The 22,792-nt window shown below is 42.6% G+C and overlaps 1 protein-coding gene across 5 annotated transcripts; it reads left to right on the top strand.

Moving 5' to 3' along the window:
* Positions 1-332: 332 nt before the first annotated feature.
* On the top strand, positions 333-22,113 carry cpne1 (copine I). 5 transcript variants are annotated; one of them, XM_068722266.1, is made up of 16 exons: positions 333-434; positions 13,211-13,345; positions 13,432-13,611; positions 14,108-14,182; positions 14,459-14,530; positions 14,944-15,027; positions 15,294-15,383; positions 15,558-15,656; positions 15,745-15,831; positions 16,281-16,340; positions 16,517-16,650; positions 17,669-17,723; positions 17,991-18,045; positions 18,417-18,550; positions 18,659-18,895; positions 19,240-22,113. In XM_068722266.1, the coding sequence occupies exons 2-16, from the start codon at positions 13,211-13,213 to the stop codon at positions 19,357-19,359; spliced, it is 1,617 nt and encodes a 538-aa protein (XP_068578367.1). In that variant the 5' UTR covers positions 333-434; the 3' UTR covers positions 19,360-22,113. The 5 variants fall into 5 exon arrangements, with proteins under 5 accessions (XP_068578367.1, XP_068578365.1, XP_068578364.1 ...); XM_068722268.1 differs by lacking the exon at positions 333-434 and adding an exon at positions 11,332-11,412; XM_068722267.1 differs by lacking the exon at positions 333-434 and adding an exon at positions 11,420-11,600.
* Positions 22,114-22,792: the final 679 nt, after the last annotated feature.

Here is a 22,792-nt window from a genome sequence, read left to right as displayed (position 1 = left end):
CACAATTTTTGCTCTTGCATTTCATGAGGTCAAACATGTACATAAGTATCCTTTCACCGTAAAGTAAACAAATACATTTATGCACCATGTGTATACAAAATAAAGTATATTTTAAATATATTTCAAGTTATATATGCACAACAAATACAGACATGCAAACTAGTGCAAACATTTACATACATCTAGTGATAAACTAACATAAAATATAAAAAACACAAATACTAATTGTAAAGTGAATTAACTGTAACGTAAACAAGAATGAAGTAAATATATTATGCATAATGGGAAGTCTCGCGTGATCACGTCTGTTATCGCGGTGTTTGCGCCGACATTTCGTGCAGCAGCAGCAGCAGCCACCGCCACAGAGAGAGAGGAGAAAAAGAAGAGCACCGTTCATGAGTTAAACCTCAGTGTGTTTGTTGAAAAAATTCTCGGTAAGAATCCAGCAGCGGCCGCCCGCTCAGTGACACACTCACACCGCGAGGAGAGCACGAGCTCAAAGCGTGCATCCTGCTCGCGTGCATCCTGCTCCAACACTACGCACACAAAGCGAGGTTCAAAACCGGCTAACAGCTAGGTGGCTAACGAAGCGTTAGCTTAGCGGAGCTAAACTAGCTACATTTTTTTAATGGTGTCTTGTCCGTAACTGCTACAACTAGTAAGCTAACCGACACATTAATAATGATTTTATGTATTTTCACTACGGGTCGGCTCGTGTTGTAGTTTGTAGGAAAAGATGTGAGTTTGAACAATTATGTCGCTCCGTTTTTGTTGTATTTAAGAAGGGTTTTACGCTGCAGTTCACAGGCCACGCCCCCTGGGTGATGACATTCAACGTACGTAAAGTTCGTAAACTGTTGATATGAGCAGACTCGAGAGTGACGGCTGTCATGGAAACAGCATGGTTTCAGAGATTGTGTCGCATTTTTGCTACACTGCCAGCTCACCAGAACCATTACAAAAAAATGGGGTTAATGGTTGGAAAATAATTAAACAAAGTGATGTATTTTTTACGTATTATGCAGTTGAATGACGTTTCATTTCGGTGTTTTCATTTTTCGATAAATTGTCAATCACCTATATTGATATATAACAAGATATGAGCTCTTTTCATGCCTTTTGAGTCAGGTCCTGGTTAAAGCTACAAGCTGAAATGCATTGGTATAAATCATACAAGTATTTTCATATCCAAATATCAATACCGGTAAAGGCCTCAAAAGTCCTGTATCTGTTGGTAATTGTTTCCTCACAATGTGCTGCATGTTGAGGGTTTTTTGTTGCACATTCAGACGTATTCCACTTTCTTCTTGTGTGTCAGTTGTTTCTGTTCTTGTCCCTGTGCAGGTCAGTGGAATTCTGTACAAGCAGAACCAGAGGTTTTATCAGTGTCTTCTGAAACAGATGGATGGATGTGGTCTGAAGATCACATGCTGTAGTTAAAGGTTGATTAATAAGATGCAGCAAAAGGCTGTTGTGCTCCAGTGTTTTTATCAGGACGGATCCTTTCTCATTGTTCTGTCTGTTGGGATTTGAGCTCCGAGTTTTCTGACGTGTGGAGATTCCCTCATCCTTGTTCTTTGTTTTTGACTTATTCAGTCTGTGGATGTCGTTGCACTCTTCTCGTCCTATCCCATTCTTTTTGCTGTGTTTTGAGGTTGACGACAACATGTGGACAGTGATGTGTTCCAGCTTTAATCAAGGCAGTGTTTTGCTCTTCAATCCTGAATTTGCTGTATTGAATATTCTGTTTTGAAGGCGGTTCTTTTCTGTACCCTGTCAGCTCTATCTTGTTTCTGTTGAATGCAAACTTCAGCCTCAGTTGAACCTTTTCACCTCTCTCTGGGTACTCTGGTTGCTTCTGACATTATTAGCTGGTGCTGTTTCCTCTTCCTGCTGTGTTTGATCCTCTTTCTGCTGTTGATGTTTCTCACAGACTGTCTGCAGGTTGACACCCAGAAGTAACATCACAAGTGAATGTCCAGGTTGGAAATTCCTTTTTAAAAAGTCAATCATGAAGAAGCATTATGAGACAATCAAATGTCAGTGTTGGTGTGAATTATCTGTGCTGAGGTTGAGCAATAAAGTCATTAATGTAGCTGCAGGTAGCAGCCTCTCACCTTAAGACTGCCTGACGTGTCAGAGTTCAGTAAGATCTCCATTTAGGACCATGATGACTGACAGTCCTGGATCAGGGTTAGTCGGTGAACAGAACCTGAAGATGTGTCTGAAGATCCAGAGGATTGCGGTTGCAGCGAGCATTGCTCCATTTGCTATTTCTCAGTTGGACAACATGGTTGATGTGTTGCTCTGCGCCTTACTTCTGTTTGCTTTCTCTTCTGATCAGCTGCTGTCTGTGGTGCTGTGCTGTCAATCAGTTGCTGATGTTGCTCTGGATTACATAATGCTAATGTCGCTCTGGTTGATGTAATGCTAATGTTGCTCTGGTTTACATGCACCTGACATTGCCTTTTGTTAAAAATGTTGGTGACATTGCTCTCATTGCTCTGGTTGGTGATTCACCGCTGTTGCTCATGATGTTTTTTTTTTGTCAATGTATAACAGATTTGCAGGTTGACATGTTGCTTGTGTGATGTTCTACAACCAGTTGCTGAAGTTCTGCCGGCTGATTTTGGTGCTGTTTGAGGATTCAGGAAGCAGAAGCATCAGTCCTGCTCACCTGTTTGTTGCTGGTTGCCCGGGTTGTTACTTGGTGTTGGACACGCTAGGACATGCTGGCTGGTTGCAGTTCAGCATGTCCAGTCTTTAGTTCACTATTTGTTCTGATGATTGTTGGAGTGTAGTTTGATATGTGGGGTACACTGCCAGGCTTTAGCCATGATGGATTTTAGTTAGGCAGGTGTGTCTTTGGCACGAAAGCTGCTGCACTCATTTCTGCTAGTTTTAAGTCTTTTGTGGCTGTTGAGATCCTTGGTTGTGGTAGTTTTTTATTGGTGTCGTGTTGAGCGTAAAGACAACCTTTTAGGAGTGAGGCTGAAATCATACACACCACACAATGCTTTGTAAATATTCGATTATCTGTACAAACTGAATGAGTCAGTTATTCCCGCAGATTTAAAAAAAAAACAACAGCCTGCCAACTGCTGAAAACACCAAAACGTAGCCTACTCCCAGTATATTCCGTGAAAAGTTGAATTCCATCAAACTGTTCTGAACAGGAATTTGTTTTTTTTATCTGACCTTTTCACCAGGTTTCAGCATCCTGCAGAAATCCTGTCTGTTAAACAGTGAAACTAAACACACAGCCTAGTTGCATTGGTGAGTTGCAAGTTGCATGAAATTCATGATGGTTAACTATTTCAGACTACAAGCAATGTATTTGTACTGCATGGTAGACACCAGTAAGGGTTACTTAATAGAGCCAAGTACTAAATAAGTTTGCATATTTTTTGTGGCATTGAGCTGAACTGCTTCGCTGAAACACAAAGGGGACGGTACATGCATTCGCCCCAAACCTTTCCGTTTGGTACGCGACATCCTTTCAGTACGCCATGTGACCCCAAACAGCTGTTTATGTCTGCTATTTGCACACAACGCCAGTATTTTAGATCAAGTATTCTGCTTCAGTCCGTATTAGTTGGCGTTTAGCCTTTTTAAAAAATTATATTTTCACTGCGGTCAAAAATTTAACTTTCCCACACGCCCCTGCATTAACTGGGCGATCTAGCAGCAATCTAACAGCACCATAACTTATATTTATATAACCACAATAACAAAAAATTAATTTCCCCATTTTTTTTTTAGGGTAATAATGTCATTAATCATGACGACAGACATTCAAGCTTCAGTCAAAAACCTCAATCACAGTTTTGAAAGTTAAACATTCGCTACAGCCCTAGTATTTGCAATTTCATACGGCATCAGCGATATGCTAGCAATAGGTTTTTTATAATTAAATATTGTTCTGTTAACGTGGACATGTGAGGACCACTAGTAGTGGCCAGCCAATATTGTGTGGAACAATAATCTCGCCATATAGCCCAAGCCCAATGTATGTACATATGTATTCATTATTTCTATGCATTTCTTTCACAAAACTTGAACAGTGGAGCTATGTTATTGCTTAAGATTGTTTCTGTTATGGTTTAGCAAAAAGTCTTACCTGCATCATAATCTCTTAAGATCTGTAACAAGTTAATCAAACTTACTAAAGGCTGCAGATGGATGGAGACAGTTCCAGTAAAGCTCCCTTGCTAGTTTCCTGCAAATCTTTTCACCCCCAAACCCCTTTTGAAATACCACTGGTTTCCAAATGTCCGGACCCAAACAATGGGTCCAAAAGTATAAACATGGTGTCAAGGATATTCTGAAGAAACTGAAATAGCAGTGTTAGAATTAGCATTGTTGGCTAAGCTTTATGTGACCTACGAAGTTACATCTGAGTTCCCTGGGGAAACATCTGGAAACCACTGGTCTCCCTTTTCTTTTGCTCTTCATCTGACGGTAGTGTTGCTCTTTCCCCAGGTTGTAGGGCTGTTGTTTAGCAGTCAGTATGGCGGTAGTCATCAGGCTGCAGGGTCTGCCCATAGTGGCCGGCACCATGGACATCAGACACTTCTTCTCTGGCCTAACCATCCCTGACGGGGGAGTGCACATCGTCGGGGGTGAGCACGGCGAAGCCTTCATTGTCTTTGCCACCGACGAAGACGCTCGGCTGGGGATGATGCGCACAGGCGGATCCATCAAGACCTCCAAAGTGTCGCTGTTGCTCAGCAGCAAGACGGAGATGCAGAACATGATCGAACTCAGCCGCCGCAGGTTTGAGGCTGGGGCGGGCGCTGTGGAGACGGTCACACCCGCAGCGGGCAATGTTAATCGACAAGCTGGCTCTGCCCCCATACCAACGGTGCAGCAAGGCGGAGGAGGAGGGAGAAGCAGCAGCCATGGAAATCAAGGTTTCATGAATACCCCAGTCTCAGTGACGTCAGCGAGCTCATCTCACGAGCCACCAAGCAACAAGGCAGCGGTCAGTGTGGTGCCCAGCTTCCCCAACAGTTACAGCTCCGGCCCCTCAATCATCACAGCTCTCGCATCGCTCAATGCAGGCCCCCCACCCATCCCTCCACTTCCCAGCATGCCTTCCATGCCCCCCATGCCCACGATGCCCACCATTCCAGTTCCTCCCCCAGTGTCCTCCCTTCCCCCTGTACCTACTGTCTCCTCCCTGTCCCAAGGACTTCCAGTGCCTCCTATGTCCCACCTTTCCCACATGTCCTCCATGCCTCCCTTCAACCCCTCTCTACCTCCCCCAGGAGGAATGGGTTCAGGCCTCCCTCTTGGAACCCCCAACCCCATGCTGTTCAACCCTCTCTCCCCTCTTGCCTCTCTGGGCCTCCAGGCTCACATGAAGGCTGCTGCTGCTGCAGCAGCGGCCGGAGCTGGAGTGGCCCATCCCGATGAGTTGTTTGTCCTCCTGCAGAACCTCCCGTTCTCCTGCTCAGAGATGGAGGTCAGAGAGTTTTTTCGGGGTCTGGGGGTGGAAGGGGCTCGTCTGCTGCGGGACGGGCAGGGTCGGCCAACTGGCAGGGCTATGGTCAAGTTCTTCTCGCCCCAGGACAGCTTCGAAGCTGTGAAGAGGGGAGGTGGCATGATGGGCCAAAGGTTCATTGAGATCACTCCAGGCTCTGAGCGGCAATGGGCCAGCCTCCATGACGGCATGATAAGCCATGCACCTCACAATATCAGCAAATCAAATAACAGCAACGAGTCACAGGAACAGCATCATCGCCGGGGTAATGCCATGCCAGGAGGCAGGGACCAGCGAGGAAGGTCACGATCTCCGCACCGGCAGGAATTCTGTGTTTACCTGAAGGGCTTGCCCTATGAGGCCGACAAGAAACAGATAAAGGAATTCTTTAATAATTTGGCCATCATGGAGGAGAGCGTCTTCATTGCTTATGGGCCCAACGGGCGAGCCACAGGAGAGGGCTTCCTTGAGTTCAGAGCAGAACAGGACTACAAGACTGCTCTGGGTGCTCACATGCAGTATATGGGCACCCGCTTCATCCAGGTCCACCCAATCAGCCGTAAGGGAATGCTTGAAAAAATAGACACCATTCGCAAACGTGAAACGTCACAGGGTGATGGCAAGAACCAGGATGGCTTAAAAGTTCCCAGGAACTGTGCCCACATCACCAACATCCCTTACAATGTCTCCAAGAAGGATGTCCGTACCTTTCTGGAGGGTGTGGGGCTTTACGAGGACACCCTTAAGGTTCTGACAGATACCCATGGTAACGGTTTAGGGCAAGCTATCTTTCAGCTGCGGACCGAGGAAGACGCCCGTAAGGCTGAAAGACTGCACCGACAAAAACTCAATGGTCGCGATGCCTTTGTTCACCTAGTGACCTTCGATCAAATGAAAGATATTGAGAGGAATCCTCCTCCTCAGAACAAGAGGGGCCAACGCAACCAGAACCAGCAGAACCCAAATCAGAACCAGCACCAGCAAGCCCAGCCCAGCCCCCAGCAACCCCAAATCAACCCATTTGCGGGGATTAGTGGAGAGGAATTTAACTTTCTCCGAAACACCATGGGGAACCTCAATAATGCCCCCTTTGTGACTCCATTCTCAGCCCCAGGGAATGGGCTAGCAGGCCCTCCTCCTCTCCCTCCTCTGGCAGCAGGCCTGGGGGAGGTGAATCTGGGCGTTGGCCCCCCGCTAGTTGCCGGTCTTCCTGGTGCTCCAATCCTGGAGCCACCAGGCTTTCGACCCGGAGCAGCAGGAGGAGCTCCGTTCAGCCAAGATGCGCTGAGAGGGTTGCTGCCCTTTGACAATGCAAACAGAAAAGGAGGTGGTGGAGGACAGAGCAGAGGGGGAGGGGCTAACCACAACAACCACCAAGGACGTCCAGGGGGCGGGGCTACTGGTGGTCAGCAGGTGTTCACTCCAGGAACCGAAGGACTCCGTAACCAGCCGGCCCCCGGAGGATCTAACAATCCCAACAGTCAACGAGGTGCTCCTGGCCCGACAATTGTAAAGCTTCAGAACATGCCGTTCACTGTGACCGTGGACGAGATCATGGACTTCTTCTACGGCTACCAGGTGCTGCCGGGCTCAGTCTGCCTGCAGTTCAGCGAGAAAGGCCTGCCGACGGGCGAGGCCATGGTGGCATTCCAAAACCACGAGGAGGCCACTGCCGCTGTTATGGACCTCAACGACCGACCTATTGGAGCACGCAAGGTCAAGATAAGCCTGGGTTGAGGCCCTGCTTAAAACAGACTGATACTACGACATGTTACACCTACCTGGATCAACCGTCCAGGTGACACAAGGCCAACATAATCCATGCAGGGTTATGGAGTCAAACTCAACTACAGCTCAGTTTAAACCTTGCCCTGCTGCTGATTGTCAATCACTGAAGCTCCTCCCCCTGTGTGTAGATAATGACAGGTAACCCCTCCCCCCACACACCCACACACACACACACACCTGTGACTTTGATCCAGACTTTGCTCTTTTCTGCAGCTCGTCCACTGACTCTTGTAGCACAAACGGATGATGTTGATGTTGGCAGGACTTTGGTCCTTTCTTACCCTGTTTCCAATGCAGTCATGTCCACAGTTGACGCTGAACATATTCACCTGTTTTGTTGTTTATGGTAACATCCTGAGCATAATGAGGTTGACGGACATTGTTGCTGTACGCGCTTAAATATGCTGTGCCGCTGTGGTTTAACATGTAAATGCTCTGTTGCTCTGGTAATATCTTAACATGTTTGTTGCTGTCGTAAAATGATGAGAAGCCAGAGTATGTTGCTACGATAGAATGTTTATGCTCTGTTGATGTGGTACAATGTGTTGCCTTGGTAAAATCTTCACTTGCTCTGTTGCTACATTAATGTCTTCACATGCTCTGTTGCTATCGTAAAAATGATGATAAAAAGCTCCGTTGCCATGATCAAATGTTTATGCTCTGTTGCTTTGGTGAAATGTTGACATGCCTCGTTGCTTTGGTTGTAAAAAAGAAAAAGAAAAAAACAGTATTCCAACATCAATTCTGTTGCTTTGGTGAAATGTTGACACACAATTCTGAGTTGCGACATTGCTCTGTTGTTGTATAGAGGATATGGGACAGATTGCTGACATGTTTTATTTTGTAAATAAGTACTTTTTCGGCCGCTGCAACTTTTTCCTCTCTGTCCCATTTTTCTGATGTTGCTGTGTTTGAACAATGCCACCTTCTTACCCTCCCTTTCTGCAGCACATTGCTCAATAGCTGTTTGGACCGTTGAGCGCTGAGATGAAATCTAGAGATTTTTTTTTTTTTTTTAAGTTTGGTAGCTTTCTTTTTGTTGTATGTATGTTTTGGATGTTTCCACCTTTTTAAAAGCTCATTTTTGTTTCTATTGTCAGTGTGAACAAACTTGTATGATCGTATAACCATACGTGATGTGGAGTCTCCTTTGCTTTAGCTAATAAAAGGACGTTCCTGATACTCACTCAGCGCTCTGACTGTCTGCTCTTCACTGTCTGATGGAAACGGATCTGATTAACGGATTCATTTGAGTAAAGGACATTTCTTTATGTTGGAAGTTAGGCTTGGTTTTGTTTGGAATACAGATGACCTCATCGACAGCTTCAATGCTATATAAGGTACTTAAAAATTCCTCATCAACATTCGGCATGCTACAGCTGAGAGCTGCTGGGTTGCTCATTTGGTATTTTTGATCCTTTGCATTAACGGTAGAATTTTCGTAATTGTATTTCCGAGGAAGCAAAAACTTAAAAATCTCTCAAAATCTTTTACCCCCACTTGTGTTGTGGTTCCAAAGGCAATAATGCGAGAAGTATTGTGAAGTAATGCGGAAGTACTGCAAATTAATGTAAAAGTAGTTTGCTGTGACTTTAAAGGAGTTCTATTTGGATTAAATGAATCATCTGATTTACTTAAAAGTGCCCACATCAATTAATAAGGCTCATATTAAAGGGAAACTTTTCACTAAACTATTATTATTTCAACATTAATGGCCTTAAATTGTGTTAGTCAACGCAGTGGCTCTCAGCTCCTGTGATGTGCTTCATGCTGCAGATTTAAAATCCGGCCTCAGTTATTAAAGTTATTAAAGTTGAGTCCACACATGCAGTTTTATAGTACTGAACCCAACAAGCAGGAAGCGTCAGTTTGAAGTAGTTTTGTCTGAAGAGGAATCGCCTGCTAATTACAGGTAGTGGTTAACCTCAAAACAGAGTGTGAGTGTGAGTGTGTGTGTGTGTGTGTGTGTGTGTGTGTGTGTGTGTGTGTGTGTGTGTGTGTGTGTGTGTGTGTGTGTGTGTGTGTGTGTGTGTGTGTGTGTGTGTGTGTGTGTGTCAGATGTAGGGACACTGAGTAGATCTTGGTTGACATCACTTTGTCCCTGAATGAAGTGAATTTAAAGCTGCAGGGCAAGTTAGTGAAATTAGTTTGTACTGAAGGTAAGTACTTTAGTTTAAGATGCACGTTTCATTTATTCTTAAATTCAGCTCTTATTTTACTTGAAACGAGAGAACATTGATTTAATATTAGATTATTTATTCATAATAATTTGCAGTTCAAAATGAAAAGCTGACAATAAATATTGAGATATTTAATTGAACTTTATATGATTTGTCAGTTGTTAGGCACGTTAATACAACTGTTAGGCTACTTCAATATACAGTTTATGGGACTAAATCCTAGCGCAAGTTGGACATTATTGTGATGATCCGGACCTTTAAATGAGGAACTTCTCTCTAGATGGACCTCGTTGAAGTTTAATTGAATTCCCCTGTTGTAAAGGGTGCCATCAAGGGCCATTTTGTAATGTTCTTATTAGTTTGACTGTTTATTTCCGAGCAAATCTTAAAAAGTAAAAGATCTGTTAAACTGTCCTTCTCGTATGAGAACTAGCTCAGTCCAGACCTGTAGTTTAGGTAATGAACTAAATTCTAATTCCAGACTTCTCTGCAACTAAACTGTCTGTTTGAAGAATTAGATAATCTGAAAATTAGAGTGATATAGTATTGTTTCATTTATTGTTGTTATATGAATATCAACTCATGAACAACTGAAGAGCATTCAGTAACCCTCCTGACCGCATCACATACAGCACGTTGTGTGTCGGCTTGTTTTTCGCTCTTCATTGTGAGGTTTTTAGGTTTTTTTTCCAGGGAGGTGAATCGATAGCGGATGAGAATGATCTGATGATGGCTGTGGAAGGAGCGTGTGGATGTGATTTACAGGATTCAACAGAACATTGTGGTTCTGTACATGATGCCCTTTCTCTTTCTCAGAACTGTTGTTGGTTTTTCTGTGGTTTGGTCTTTCCTGCTCTGTTCCTCATCAGTGATGTGACGCTCTGCTGCCTTTTCTGACTCCACCGTGGTTCTACTGCAAAGGATGAATAAAGTGGAACTGTATTGTTCTCTGTGAGGAGGTTGGATCAGGCTGTGTTAATGCTCTCCATTATACTTCTCAAACTTGTCTCTATTGTCTCTGACCATCTCAGTACAGTTTGTCATCAGACACTGAGTGCTTCAGCAACAGTGCTTCCTGTTTGAATGTCTGCCCTTCAACATAAAAGCACATCAATTTACCTTTTCACCGGTCTTGAAATTAGTGTGAAATGTAAAGGCTGCACATAATAGGCTGTTCAATAATGTCATTTTGGACAAAAAGATTAAAAATTAGGATCTAGGACTGTAATTAGTATTATTGCATTAACCTTTTATCTATTAAACGAAGCATATTATTTGACAAGATTATATTATTTAGCCTTAAATACTCTTTTAGAGAGAGCAATCTCAGTTTAACAAGATATCAATGAAGGACTGGAGGGACCATGGACTTAAATAAAGTCATTTATAACGAGCTTGTTTTATCCTACTTAATATTTATTTTCTTTATTTTGTGCTATTTGTTGTGTTTTTTCTGGCCCAAATTCACCTCTTTTTAAGGTGCATGGAGGGGAAATGACAATAAAGTTGTTTATCCTACAAGTGTTGCTGGAGTTTTGATCTCCCGTTACTGGTTTTGTGGCAACTTGCGACTTAATTCAGAAGTTAATTAAATAGGTTGCAGCCTGTTTAACCTGTGTTTACTGTCAAAAGGAGCAAAGCACTTGCTGCAAGCTTATTATACCACAGCCAATTCTGCTGTATGGGAGGATTTGAAAGAATTTGTTGTGGTGCCGCTTTTATTCTGAAGGAGTTAGGTCGGAAGTATCTCTTGTTGTGCTGTTGCTGGCTACTAACGGCTGAACCCAGAGGGCGTGACTGACAGTCTTTTTATCCAATCAGGGCGCGGCTTCGTAGCTGCCTGTCCAACCAGATGTCAGCATATCTGTGTGCCGCTCCCTGTTAGCTTAGTCCGCCGAACGGAAACAAAACGACTGTTCTTCTGCCGCAGTCATAGCTTAAATACAAACTCCAGCTGTGGTGAGTCTTTGTAAAAAGTCTAACAGAGTGGTGAGGTAACGGTTAGTGTTCTCTCAGGTGTGTTTACTCGGACTGATAAGGTCTCGTTTCCTGTTCCGGACTGTGGGAGTAATCGTTAGTTATTAGTCCTCCGCCCTGGTATTTGTTCCTGTGGTTTGAAGAAGATAAAATAGAGCGGCTCTGATAAGGTGATTTACAAAGTTTATATTGACACAAAGTTGTGTGTGTGTGTGTGTGGGGGTGGGGGGGGGGGGGGAGAGAGAGTGTGTGCTTGTGTGTGTGTGAGAGAGAACAATGTGTGTTTATTGTGCTGGTTTAACTGGCTAACCGGTTGTACAGCCTCGGGTGATCTCCACCTCCATTCAGTCTCATTTAGTGTTGCCTTCAGGTTGCCTTACATTCACATTTCTTATGCTTCCAGATTCAAGTACTGAAGCATTACAATGTAAACAGCATTCCGATGACGTAGCTTTCTGTTTTATTGATCGTTTTACCCATTTTATGTACAGTTGGGTGGTTTAATTTACAGCATAACATGCATTGCATTTTATTTGCTCATCAGTTTTTAAAATCCTCATGTGCAAAGTAACTAGTAACTATAGCTTTTAAATGTATGTAGTGGAGTAAAAAGTAAAATATTTCTCTGGGTAATGTAGTGGAGTAAAGTATAAAGAAGTACAAGTACCTCAGAATTGTACTTTTAAGAACAGTACTTGAGTAAACGTACGTAGTTACTTTCCCCCACTGGTTTGGCATTATGACGTATTATTTGGTGTCTTTGTTTAATAACAATAATGCAATGATAAACAATTTATTATATATATATATATATATATATATATATATATATATATATATATATATATATATATATATATATATATGAAAGTATAAATTTACTAATTTACACAATTTTAAAAGTTACATTCATGTTTGTAGTTTTTTGTAGTTTTACTTGAACAAAATCCTCCAAGTTTTCAAAACTATCTCAGTATTTTCCATCACTTGAGGCTGGATATTCAACTTGTTTATCAGTGAGTGATCTCGTCTCCTTATGACAGTTCATTCACCACAACATCGTGCACACAGCCCAGTCCATAACTGCTGCTGAAGAAGATTCTCACCCGCTTTATTCTCCGTCCGCTGAGGGACCGTCTGCCTCCTTTGCATGTGGCGAAGATAAACATTTGTAGAGTCCTGCGGCGTTCTCTCCATCGAGTGTCGCACAGAGCGCTTGTGACGCACCATGAAGTGAGGCGCATGTCATGTTCATCTCCCTTCACTGCAAAAATGTTCATGACTTTAGTTTTGGTGGTGCAGCGGTGAAGTAAATGACAGGAATTGTTTTAGTGCAGATTAAAGTTTGAAGAATCACGGAGACACTGTTTGGATTCAGTGTTGAGACGGCAGTGAAGCTCCGCGGTTGTAGTTTTTGGGGGTTTACACATGTTTTTATTGGTGGTGTAGAGTAGGGCTGCAACTAATTATTTTCGTTCTCACACATCTTCTTTTCTTGATTTGTCGATTAATTGTTTGCTCTATAAGTTGGTGACAAACGTTGATCTCGATCCCCTAAAGCCCAATTTGACATCTTCCCACTGCTTGTTTTTGTCTCACAAAAGAGTCCAAAACCCAAAGATGTTCACTTTACCGTCACATAACGCAAATGCTCACAACCGAGAGTCTGTAACAAGAAAATGTTTGATAATGTGATGTCATCAAATGTCAAAATAGTTGCTGATTGATTGTCTGTTGCATTGAATCCTGATCTGAAGGTCTGTCTCTGTCCCCCCCTCAGATGGCGGACTGTGTCTCTAAAGTGGAGCTGAGCATCTCCTGCACCGACCTGCTGGACAAAGATGTCGGTTCAAAGTCTGATCCGTTGTGTGTGCTGCTGCAGAGCTCGGGAACGGGAAAGGACAGCTGGACCGAGGTAACCTACAGGATGCACGGGGTCTTTGAATTATTTCATTTTGATTTTGTATTTGAATTTTACTAATTGAAACGTCTCCCTGTCAGCTGGCTCGTACCGAGCATTTGAAGAACAACTCCAGTCCGTCCTTCAGTCAGCGTCTCAGAGTGGACTATTACTTTGAGTCGGTGCAGAATCTGAAGCTGGGGGTCTACGATATCGACAATAAAAGCTCTGATCTCGGCGATGATGACTACCTGGGAGGGGTGGAGCTAACACTGGGACAGGTACGCACCAGACCAACACTTACACCACACTCTGTAGAAGCGTGCTTTTTCCCCATTGACCAGGGTGTCAGCTCTTTTAGAGTGTAGCTCTTTCTATGAAGAAGTGTTGGACATGTATACAATATTAACATATTAGATCATTACGTACAGGTCGCGACTAACAATTTGTTTTATTATTGACTAATCTGCTCGTTATCTTCTCAATTAATCAACTTAACTTTTTTTCTATAAGATATCAGAAAACAGTCATAAATGCGCGGTATATCCAAGAAGTCCAATATTCCAAAAATATTGAGTTTACAATAATACATGACCCAGAAAAGAAGCAAATCCTCACATTTGACAATTTCTGTCTCCTTTGCTTGAAAATGAACTGAAACTGCTACTTGATTATCAAAATAGTTCACACCGCCCTCTGCTGGATAAACACTGTCTCTGAATGTGTATAGAGCTTTTCTCCAGACAGAGACTAACCTCCTCTCTGTGTGAACTTCAGATAGTTGCCAGTAAAACCTTGACCAGACCTCTGCAGCTGAAGAAAGGCAAACCTGCAGGGAAAGGAAGCATCACTGTATGTACTCTGTGTGTGTGTGTGTGTGTGTGTGTGTGTGTGTGTGTGTGTGTGTGTGTGTGTGTGTGTGTGTGTGTGCTAAAAGTATAACTTTTTAATATATTTTTTTATATCACCAGATTATCATTATAAAGCTAAATGTTATATATTATAAATGGAGAATCCTGATCAAAAGCTTATCAATATTCACATTACTGTGACTATCAAGTAAAGTGTGTGTGTGTGTGTGTGTGTGTGTGTGTGTGTGTGTGTGTGTGTGTGTGTGTGTGTGTGTAGATCACAGCAGAGGAGATAAAGGACAACAGAGCCATTCAGTTGGAGTTTGAGGCAAAAAATCTGGACAAAAAGGTAATTCTGCTCCTCGTTACTCCTTATATCGCTCTTCATCTTTCTCGTCTTCGTCTTCAGGACTGCGTTGAACCAGCTCTTCATAAATCCATCACTACGTTTGCGTGTAAAGGCCTTTCTTAGTTCTCAATAGTTAGCTAACTCACATTGTACCATTAACACTTGAGGAATGTCTTAGCCAGTGAAGACTACAGTTTAGACAATTTGTTATTATTATGTTAATGATATCTGTATACATTTGTATGTATATATTTCAGAGTTTTGTCAATTGGTTCAGTCAACACTTGCTGGGTGGAAATATTTCATTACAACAACCGAAGAATTAGGAAATTTGCACTAAAATCAGGTTGTAACCGGTTACTGGAGTCAACACACTGAGTGAGACGGCAGCATGTTGTCTTCTCTCTGTCCAGGATACGTTTGGGAAGTCTGATCCGTTCCTGGAGTTCTTTAAACAAGGAGACGATGGAAAGTGGCAGCTGGTCTACAGGACGGAGGTACACACACACACACACACACACACACACACACACACACACACACACACACACACACACACACACACACACACACACACACACACACACACACACACACACAGTTGTTTGTACTACCTACTCTGAGCTATTGTTGCTGATGTACTCATGAATATTTTTTTGTTATAGAGAAATAATTGATATTTGAAACCACGTTGACAGAATGTCCTCACTGTGATGAAGATGATGGTGAACATTGTGAATGATGAAGGTGTCTGTGTGTGTAGGTGGTGAAGAACAATCTGAGTCCCACCTGGAAGAAGTTCTCTGTTCCCATGCAGACGTTCTGCTCCAGCGACCTCGACAGACCCCTGAAGGTTCAACCAATCACAATCCACCTCAGTTAGAATCAACCAATCACAATCCACCTCAGTTAGAATCAACCAATCACAATCCACCTCAGTTAGAATCAACCAATCACAATCCACCTTCAGCCATAACAGCCAATACAGTCTCAACACCAACATGATCTCTCCTCCTCCCCTCTGCAGGTGGATTGCTCTGATTATGACAGTGATGGAACTCACGACCTGATTGGTTCTTTCACCACTAAAGTGTCCGAGCTGCAGAAAGCTGGAAGTGGTTCACCGGTGAGCTCACTCACCGACAGTGAAACGTTTGGCGTCTTTCTATCGGCTGGACCGAGGTCATTAAACTGTCCAATGCGTTGTCTTCCAGGTGACGTTTGACTGCATCCACCCCGAGAAACAGAAGAAGAAGAAGAGCTACAAGAACTCTGGAGTCGTCACTCTGAAGAACTGCAAGGTAAAGACCGCGTTACCCAGAGTTCTCTGCTTTGTAAACCATAATCATGTCCTTGATTAAGAGACACACACACACACACACACACACACACACACACACACACACACACACACACACACACACACACACACACACACACACACACACACACAGTACTACTCCACTTGAGAGGACCCTCATTGACCATGTCTGACATTCATTAACCTTGTTTATACAAAAAGGGCCAAAACACTGAGTTCCAATAAAACAATAAAACCGATAGATAAGTCATAGTCAAAATTTGGCATCACAAGTACTGCAATTAATTAATTAGTGAATCTACTTAATTACATTCCACCACTCAGATGTTGTTGATGCAGCTGTCGTTACTCCTCTGGTGTGAACTGTAACTGCTTACTGTCTTATTATTATATACTCATGAGTTCTTTGTTCACACGGTGTGTTTGCAGCTGTTGACCCAGTACTCCTTCCTGGACTATGTGATGGGCGGCTGCCAGATCAACTTCACCGTACGTCAACGTCACGTTCAAGTTCATGATTGAAATTTAAAAAAAATTGTGTTAACGAGATGATTGATTTCGGGTTCCTTGTGATAAAGATGTGTCAGTTATTAATCAACAAGTCTTAATTGAAACGTTTTGATTCAATTAACATGTATTTTAATAATGAAAGAATGAATTTGCAGGTGGGGATTGACTTCACCGGCTCTAATGGAGACCCTCGCTCGCCCAACTCTCTCCACTACATGAGTCCAGACGGGTTGAACCAGTACCTGTCTGCTCTGTGGTCTGTGGGTCACGTGGTCCAGGACTACGACACGTTAGTACACACTCGTACTAATTATGCACAGAAACTCTCAACTACATTCTAAGCTCTACATCCTCCGTTCTAAACCCTAGATTCTAAACCCTACATCCTAAACCCTACATTCTAAACCCTAGATTCTATACCCTACATCCTCCATTCTAAACTCTACATCCTCCATTCTAAACCCTACATCCTAGATTCTAAACCCTACATTCTAAATCCTACATTCTAAACCCTACATCCTAAACCCTACATTCTAAACCCTACGTCCTAAACCCTACATTCTAAACTCTACATCCTCCATTCTAAACCCTAGATTCTATACCCTACATCCTCCATTCTAAACTCTACATCCTCCATTCTAAACCCTACATCCTAGATTCTAAACCCTACATTCTAAATCCTACATCCTAAACCCTACATTCTAAACTCTACATCCTCCATTCTAAACCCTACATCCTAGAATCTAAACCCTACATTCTAAACCCTACATCCTAAACCCTACATTCTAAACTCTACATCCTCCATTCTAAACCCTACATCCTCCATTCTAAACCCTACATTCTAAACCCTACATCCTAGATTCTAAACCCTACATCCTAGATTCTAAACCCTACATTCTAAACCCTACACCCCACATGCTAAACCCTTAACCTACACAATAACCTTATATCATACACCCTAAACAACCTAACCAATACACACTACACCCTAAATCCTCTACATCCTTCACCCTACAATCTAAACCATATATGCTAAACTCTCAACCCCTTTTCCTACAACCTAAACCCTACATTCTACACCCGGAACCTAAATACTACACCCTAAACTATACACACTACACCCTAAATCCTTAACTCACTAAACCTAAATCCTAAAACCTACATCCTAAACTTTACACCCTAAACCCTGATCTCAACACTAATCCCTAAACCCCACATCCTGAACCAGAAACTCTCAGATCCTCGTACAGTAAAGGGCTTTTATTTATGTGAATGTAACAGTGGTTGTTTCCTGTTTCCTGTTCCAGTGATAAACTCTTCCCAGCGTTCGGTTTTGGAGCCAAACTGCCTCCAGACTACCAGGTCAGCTGTCCAACAAACCAATCACAACGCAGCATTCTAGAGGCTCTATTGGTCTCTCAAGTGTGACAATCATTAATCATTTTTAACCACGTCTGCGATCATTTCCTGATTTTGTGATTTAAAAAAAAAAAAAAAAAATGTAAAATTAAATTACTCTTTTGAAAATCTGAAAGTTGAAATGACGGCATCAGTTTTCTGAGCGACGGATTGGAGAAGAGCTTGTGGATCGTCATTGTTTATTGAACCGTTGTGTTGTTGATCTTGCAGGCTGCAAACCACGAGTTCGCCCTCAACTTCAACCCCACTAACCCCTACTGCAAAGGTACACACACACACACACACACACACACACACACACACACACACACACACACACACACACACACACACACACACACTCCTGTATTCTGAATCCTTATTCTAAGTCCTACTTAAGGAAAAATACTCTTTCTGCAAAAAGAAGGCCCCTGAGACTGAGATGTTATTAAATATGACTTAAGTTCTGATGTATTAATGTGAAACATAATTTTACTGTTGTTGCCAGTCCAGATGGCGTTTTGTTTTTCAACTTTATGCAGCTGAAAACATATCAACTCTAATTTCACAGCCTGTTTTCTCTGTTTCCATGTTTTGCCTGCATTGTTTCAGCTGCTCAGCATCTCTGTTAAACCGCTTCCCGTCTGTCTCTCGCAGGTATTGAGGGGATCATTGAGGCCTACAGGATGGTGATGCCTCAGCTGAGACTCTCTGGACCCACAAACTTCTCTCCCATCATCAATCACGTGTCCTCCATCGCCTCCCAAGCAGCGCAGAGCAACAACGCCTCTGTCAGTACACACTCACACACACACACACACACACACACACACACACACACACACACAATTCAAACCAAACACACACACACTCTCACCCATGTCTGCATCTCTCTGCAGCAATACTTTGTCCTCCTCATCCTCACCGACGGTGAGATCACCGACTTCGATCAGACCCGGGACGCCATCGTCCGGGCGTCGCGGCTGCCGCTGTCGATCATCATTGTGGGGGTGGGGCCGGCGGACTTTAAGGCCATGGAGCTTCTGGACGGAGACGACGGCGTGCTGAGGTCGACAGTGGGGGAGGCCGTCGCCAGAGACATCGTCCAGTTCGTCCCGTACAGACAGTTCAAAGATGTAAGTGTGTGTGTGAGAGAGAGAGAGACACTCAGTAATTTGTTGTCCACAAATTGTTTAGATCCTTTTCTAAAATCTAATGAGTTCTTCTTTGGCCCACGCTACACTCTTCCACTATGTTTCATGAAAATTGGGCGAGTAGTTCATCTGTAATCCTGCAGACAGACAAACAAACCTGACCAAAAACATAATCTCCTTGGCGGCAATAACTATAAAAATAACAATCAGAAATACATAACGAATAAGATAAAGATAGACAGAAGATACAGATTTACACAGATTTATACATACAGATTTAAAAGACAACAATGTCCTGATTCCCGTCCTTTTGTCCCTCTCTCCAGGCTCCTCAGGCGTCTCTGGCTAAGTCTGTCCTCGCTGAGGTTCCCAACCAGCTGGTGTCTTATTTCAAGATGAGAGGCCTCGATCCACCTAAACCAGCTACAGCTGCACCCAAATCCTAAACCCCGCACCCACAAAGCCTAAACACCACCCGCGCACTCCCTAAGCCCACCTTCAAAGCTGAAGGCCCGCCCTCTTCTCATTCCAGGATCAGACCACTCGCAAAGTCGACCAGCCCTTCAGGGGACCAACCTGACGTGTTGCTAGAATCTCAGCCAATCACAATGCGGCATTCAGCTGTCAGCCAATCACAATGCCAAGGGAATCCCTCCCCAGATTATCTTTTTATAATCACTTTATTTTCTAATATTTCTCTTCAGTGAGAGGGATGATAATGATTTAGTATAGATGATTTCTAATTGATTCCTTCTGCTGCTTCCACACTAACTATGCAGATCACATGTTATTACTGACATGTGTTTAATAATCACAGAGCCACACACACACACACACACACACACACACACACACACAGACAGACAGAAAAAATGTCAAACTAAACTGACAAATTGGGCTTTTGCCCATTCACTTCCATGCAGTCTCACCACAGCAGCATCTAGTGGACATTAGAGGAACTGCATCTGCAGGTAACTCACCATAAACAGTCCTGGTTGCCAATACAACACCATGGTCTAGCTGTGTGTGTGTGTGTGTGTGGCTCTGATTAGCTTTATTGATCAGGTATCGATACTTAGCACTTTGCTCTTGCACTAAATGCTGGAATATTCTATCATGAATGATATTATATACTCTTTATCATAGCTTTAATACTGTCGCCTTAACATGAAACGTTACTATCGCCTTAACATGAAACTTAACTATCGCCTTAAGTAGTCTTTAGTGCAGCCTGTAGGACCTTCGCACGCTGTGTTCTCAGACTGTTCTGTCTCGACTCTCAGTGGTTTGCTGATGCCGCCATCTTGGCTCCCAGCGGCAGAACGCATCTCTACCACCAAGCATTGGGTCTGACCCCCCGTTTGACCACACTTGATCACCTATCAGTATTACACACAGGTCTTCATCAATGAATCGATTAGCCCTCCATCCCACATTACCTGAGCGTCACACTGAGAGTCTTGCCTGAACATCTGCTCTATTTATTTGCCAAAGACTGTCTTCTGAATGCTGGACTGACCTGAACATTGTGTCAAAACTCATGTTTACTGCAGCAAAGCCAGTTTATGTTACACTGCTTATTAAAGAGTTGTTGCCAACACTTCTTCTGCACTTCACAATCACTTAAATCACTTTTTTATCACTTACATCACCCCCACTTTTACTGTTTTTTTTTTTGTTTTTTTCAGGGTTCATTTAATTAAAGTAACATTTTTTTTTGTGTATTTCTGGCTCTGAGGTTCATTAGAATTTTAGCAAAGAGGTTTATTCTTCATGTTTGGGAACAAAGTAACGATTGAAAGCTCTTGAAGAACAGCTAGGAAGTTAAAGTGAGGGGAGAATATTTAGTCAAACATATCATTGGTGTAGTTTTGGTTGAATCTGTGTTTTATGTATCCGGCAGTTTGTCTTCTGTCTGCCTCTGTGGTGCCATCAGTGGTTGTTTTTGGATAATAAGATAACAATAGAAACCTGATGATGAAGAGAAAAACACGTTTACAGCTTTCTTCTGCCTCCTCATCAAGTTTTGAACAGGTTTTTATGTTTTGACAAAATGTCAAAATCACTTCTTCCAGAAGCAGAGAGGATGAAAGTGTTGATTTGTAAACATGTTTTCTAGATTCATCTAAAGTCGAGGAGAATAACATCGTCTTGATCTCGTAAGCAAAGTAATGTCTGGTGAACAATTCATACTTTATTTTTTTAACACCTCAGACATATCTGCTGTGACGGTTGATTCAACCAATACTTTTTGTTGTCTTATATGAACACAATATAGAAACATTAAGTGGTAAAAATATCCAGAAATTTAAAAAAAAAAGAAGCAAATATTAAAAATGAAATGACCCCTTTGTGACCGGGAACCACTGGTTCGCTTTCCAAATCTTCTGAATCACAGCTCTCTGGAGAAAACATCTTTTAGCAAATCAACTGATTCAACTTTCTTACTTTCTGGGAAATTGTAGAAAACGTACCATATGTATTCATTCAATCATCTTCCATAAAAAAACAACATGCAGACTTCTAAATTCTGAGTGAGAACCTTCATCTTGACCATGTAAACAGTACCATGAAATGCACTTGAATGCTCCGTATGAAGCTAATTAAATGGACCATTACTTCAGACTGGTTTGTTTGTTTTGATGCCAAAATGCATTACATTCTGTAGATTTAAGTTTGTCCCTCTCAGGCTGCCATGATGTCCTTTTTTTTTCTTTTTTGTTGCCAAGAACTTGTTTTATCTCTGTTTTCTAGTTGAAGGGAAATTAAATGTAGTTTAAAGTGTTGGAAATATTCCAATGGTGGACACTTTAGCCAAAAAGCTGCAGTTTTGCTGTATTGTCACTGCAGCCGTGGCTGCATGGTCACATGGTGCTGTGATGTCATCAAGTAAAGGAGAAATGTTGCCCAAATTTCCAAAAAGCTGCTTTAGCTTGTCTTCATAAAGAACTACCCCTCCCATAATGCTTTGCTCCACAGTGCCGCCTTGCTCACTGTAATCAAACAGCTGTTAACCTCTTTACTCTGTAAAACGTCTGTTAAACTGATTGATCCACGGCATTATGTGACACCACTGCTCACTTATTCAACTAACTGCTATTAACTTACCAGAATAACTAAACCAGTATAACCAGCATCATGTCTATATGAATGTACCTGTTAGAATACAACAATAAAAACAACTTTGGGAAAGAAAACAATATGTTCTGTGTTTCAGTGGAGAGAGTTGTAAGGAGACACATCTAGGCCAATAGTTTTATTAAACACATGTCATTACTAACATGTGTTTAATAATCACACACACACACACACACACACACACACACACACACACACACACACACACACACACACACACACACACACACACACACAGAAAAAGTGTCAAAGTGAACTTTGTATGTGTGGAGGCAAATTGGGCTTTTTGCCCATTCACTTCCATGCAGTCTCACCACAGCAGCGTTTAGTGGACATTAGAGGAACTGCAGCTGCAGGTAAGGTAACTCACCGTAAACAGTCCATGTTGCCAATACAACACCATGGTCTAGTTCTGTAACTGTGTGTGTGTGTGTGTGTGTGTGTGTGTGTGTGTGTGGCTCTGATTAGCTTTATTGATGAGGTATTGAAACTTAGCACTTTGCTCTTGCACAAAACTTTGGAATTTTGGATTTGGAAAAACTTGTCCATGCATTTATCTTCAGTAGACTGGACTACTGTAACGGTGTGTTCACAGGTCTCTGTAAAAAGTCAATCAGAAAGCTGCAGCTGATTCAGAGTCCTCACTAAGACCAGGAAAGTGGATCACATCACTCCAGTTCTGAGGTCTTCACTGGCTTCCTGTCCAACAAAGAATTGACTTTAATACCCTGCTGTTGGTTT

Source organism: Cebidichthys violaceus, unplaced genomic scaffold (genome assembly GCF_023349555.1).
Source record: "Cebidichthys violaceus isolate CVI_PGR_0920_01 unplaced genomic scaffold, fCebVio1.0.p SCAF_29, whole genome shotgun sequence".
In the NCBI taxonomy this organism is placed as follows: domain Eukaryota; kingdom Metazoa; phylum Chordata; class Actinopteri; order Perciformes; family Stichaeidae; genus Cebidichthys; species Cebidichthys violaceus.
This window is presented reverse-complemented; position numbering and strand designations above follow the sequence as displayed.

Excerpts from the sequence above, each read along its gene's own strand:
- cpne1 (XM_068722263.1), top strand. The coding sequence starts at position 4,511 with ATGGCGGTAGTCATCAGGCTGCAGGGTCTGCCCATAGTGGCCGGCACC.